Source organism: Hordeum vulgare, chromosome 2H (genome assembly GCF_904849725.1).
Source record: "Hordeum vulgare subsp. vulgare chromosome 2H, MorexV3_pseudomolecules_assembly, whole genome shotgun sequence".
In the NCBI taxonomy this organism is placed as follows: domain Eukaryota; kingdom Viridiplantae; phylum Streptophyta; class Magnoliopsida; order Poales; family Poaceae; genus Hordeum; species Hordeum vulgare.
Genome location: NC_058519.1, coordinates 626,488,120 through 626,490,335, shown reverse-complemented (window position 1 = coordinate 626,490,335; position 2,216 = coordinate 626,488,120). Strand labels below are relative to the sequence as shown.

At 58.1% G+C, this 2,216-nt stretch overlaps 1 protein-coding gene across 1 annotated transcript; it reads right to left on the bottom strand.

Annotated features, from left to right (window-relative positions):
* Nucleotides 1–787: 787 nt before the first annotated feature.
* LOC123430948 (auxin-induced protein X10A-like) lies at nucleotides 788–1,650 on the bottom strand. The gene has a single exon (XM_045114776.1). The coding sequence runs from the start codon at nucleotides 1,648–1,650 to the stop codon at nucleotides 1,225–1,227; it is 426 nt and encodes a 141-aa protein (XP_044970711.1). The 3' UTR covers nucleotides 788–1,224.
* Nucleotides 1,651–2,216: the final 566 nt, after the last annotated feature.

Sequence of the window (2,216 nt, the reverse complement as noted above, 5' to 3'; positions counted from 1 at the left end):
TGGGCGTCGCTCCAGGGGAGCGGCGTCCTTGTCTCCCGGTACCCGCGGCACACGTCCGCATGGACGTACTGCCGGAGCGCCCCAGGGCGCCCGGAGGGGCAATGGAGAAGGCTGCCGGAGCAGGCCTTCGCGGAGGAGAAGAACGGCGGCAGCCGGATGAGGACCCAGCCTTGTGGTCATGCGCCCCCTTCCCCTTGCCGCCGGTGCTCCACCACCCCATTGCTGCCGGCGGTCGGAGAGCTCGAGGGAGGGGAGGAACTAGGGTTTGGAGCGGGCGTGGGCGCTGCGTCGTTCGCGAGGAGGGAGTGGAGTGGGCGTTGTGCCGGTCCACGCCTTCCTCATTTAAGAAGGACGGCGACCGCCCGCGTGAGTGGATGACATACTGGGCCTACCGGGCGTGCGCAGGAAGTATGAGCGATGGGAGGTAGGTGGCCGGCTGCCACGCATCCCCGACGCGGACGAGAGGAGGGCTCGAGCGCGTGTGCTCGCAGTCTGCCAGGACCCAAACTGGACGCGTGCTTACGTCGGAAATGGATTGGTCCAGACGCAAAACGGACGAGATGCGTCCAGGCCGACGCGCGATGGGTCGTGGGGTTTGTCCATTTTGCGCCAAACGGACAGAGCCGGACCGGATGAGGTCGTACACTGGAGTTGGCCTAAGAAAAAAACCACAACACAGAAAAGTCTTTGTATAACAAACGAGCAGGAAATTCGAACGGGGCTGTACTACAACGATGACGTCAGCCGTCTTGGTCGACTGAGCTCTAGACGGACCCATATGCAAATATGATGAAAATATATACAAATTTAATTTCTAGGACAATAAGATATGTACATCTTCTAATGCCAGCTCAACCGACAGACCAATGGTGCAGGATAGTCTTCCTTTAAACTAATGTATAAGATGTTTTTGAAGTTCAATTTGAACTGCAAACACATTTTATGTTAGTGTTGTAGTACTAATTTATCATGGAAGCGATCTGTCACTGTAACTGTCTTGTCACGAGTCTGGAAAGTCTTGCCCGGTTTCAGGCTTTCTGAGAGCGCACCCGTCGCCACGGATGGCACGGCGCCGCGGCATGGGCGCGCGCGTAGTTGAACTACTTCTGCTGCTGCTTCCGGCTTGCATCAAAGGGGCCAAATGGACACGGCTATCCCGCTTGTGCAATGTACAGAGGTGTACGAACGAACGATCGATCGATCACGAGACGAGCTTCTCCGCGGTCACCGCCTGCAGCAGCGGCCGCGACTCATCGTGACGCGCCGCGCCGGCGACGGGGCACGGAAGTAGGGGCGCTCCTCGGAGTCGGACGACGAGACGCGGCGGAGGACGTCGCGGAGCTGGTCCTCGTCGCAGGGGAGCGTGAGGGGGCCGGAGGACGACGGGAAACCGTACTCCTCCGCCTGCCGGAGGAGCTCCCGGAACGCCGGGTGGCTCAGCTGCGCCACCGGCACAACGAACCGCCTCGAGGACGGCTCTCCGTCGCCGCGGTCCTCCGCGCGCACGGCGACGTGCCCCGCCGGGACCGCGGCGTCAAGCTCCAGCACATCCTTGTTGGGCCGCACCGAGGCCGCCAAACGGGAGCGCCACCGCCGCACGGCGCGGCGCAGCCTGGCGAGCGACTGGACGGTGTCGATGACCTTGCACATGCTTGAGCTTGGCTAACTGACCGGACTTTGCTTTGCTGGCGGATGGAGTATTTGGAGACGGGGACGACGGGGTCGCAATATATAGGGGCCGGGGCTCGGGGTCAGCCACAGGAGTTGGCGGAAAGTTGCAGGAATGGCACCGTCACCGCACCGTGAACCCGTGGTGCGGACTTGGACGTGTGTCGTGTGTCTTGCACGTGAGACCTAGCAGTAGCATAGCACTAGCACTGCGGCTAAGCTAGCGGTTTGTAGGATCATTTCTGGTGAAAGTGAGATGAGCGAAGTGTGGTCGATGTCTGTAGCTCTCTGTTTCACGTGATACGGGTTACGTTGTGTTGGGGGCGATTGGGCGCAGACTGTATATTTTTTCAGTTTGTAACACAACAGGCATTTTTTTTTTTCATTTTGCGTGTTAGAGAATCGGATTTGACAAATTCCACTTCTCAAACACCGACAATGATTGGACACGTCTCAAATAATGTATTCTACAATCGGATATCTTAACATGGAAACCTCAAATCCGTACTATTATATGTAACATAAACCTAATACTAAACGGAGCTCGT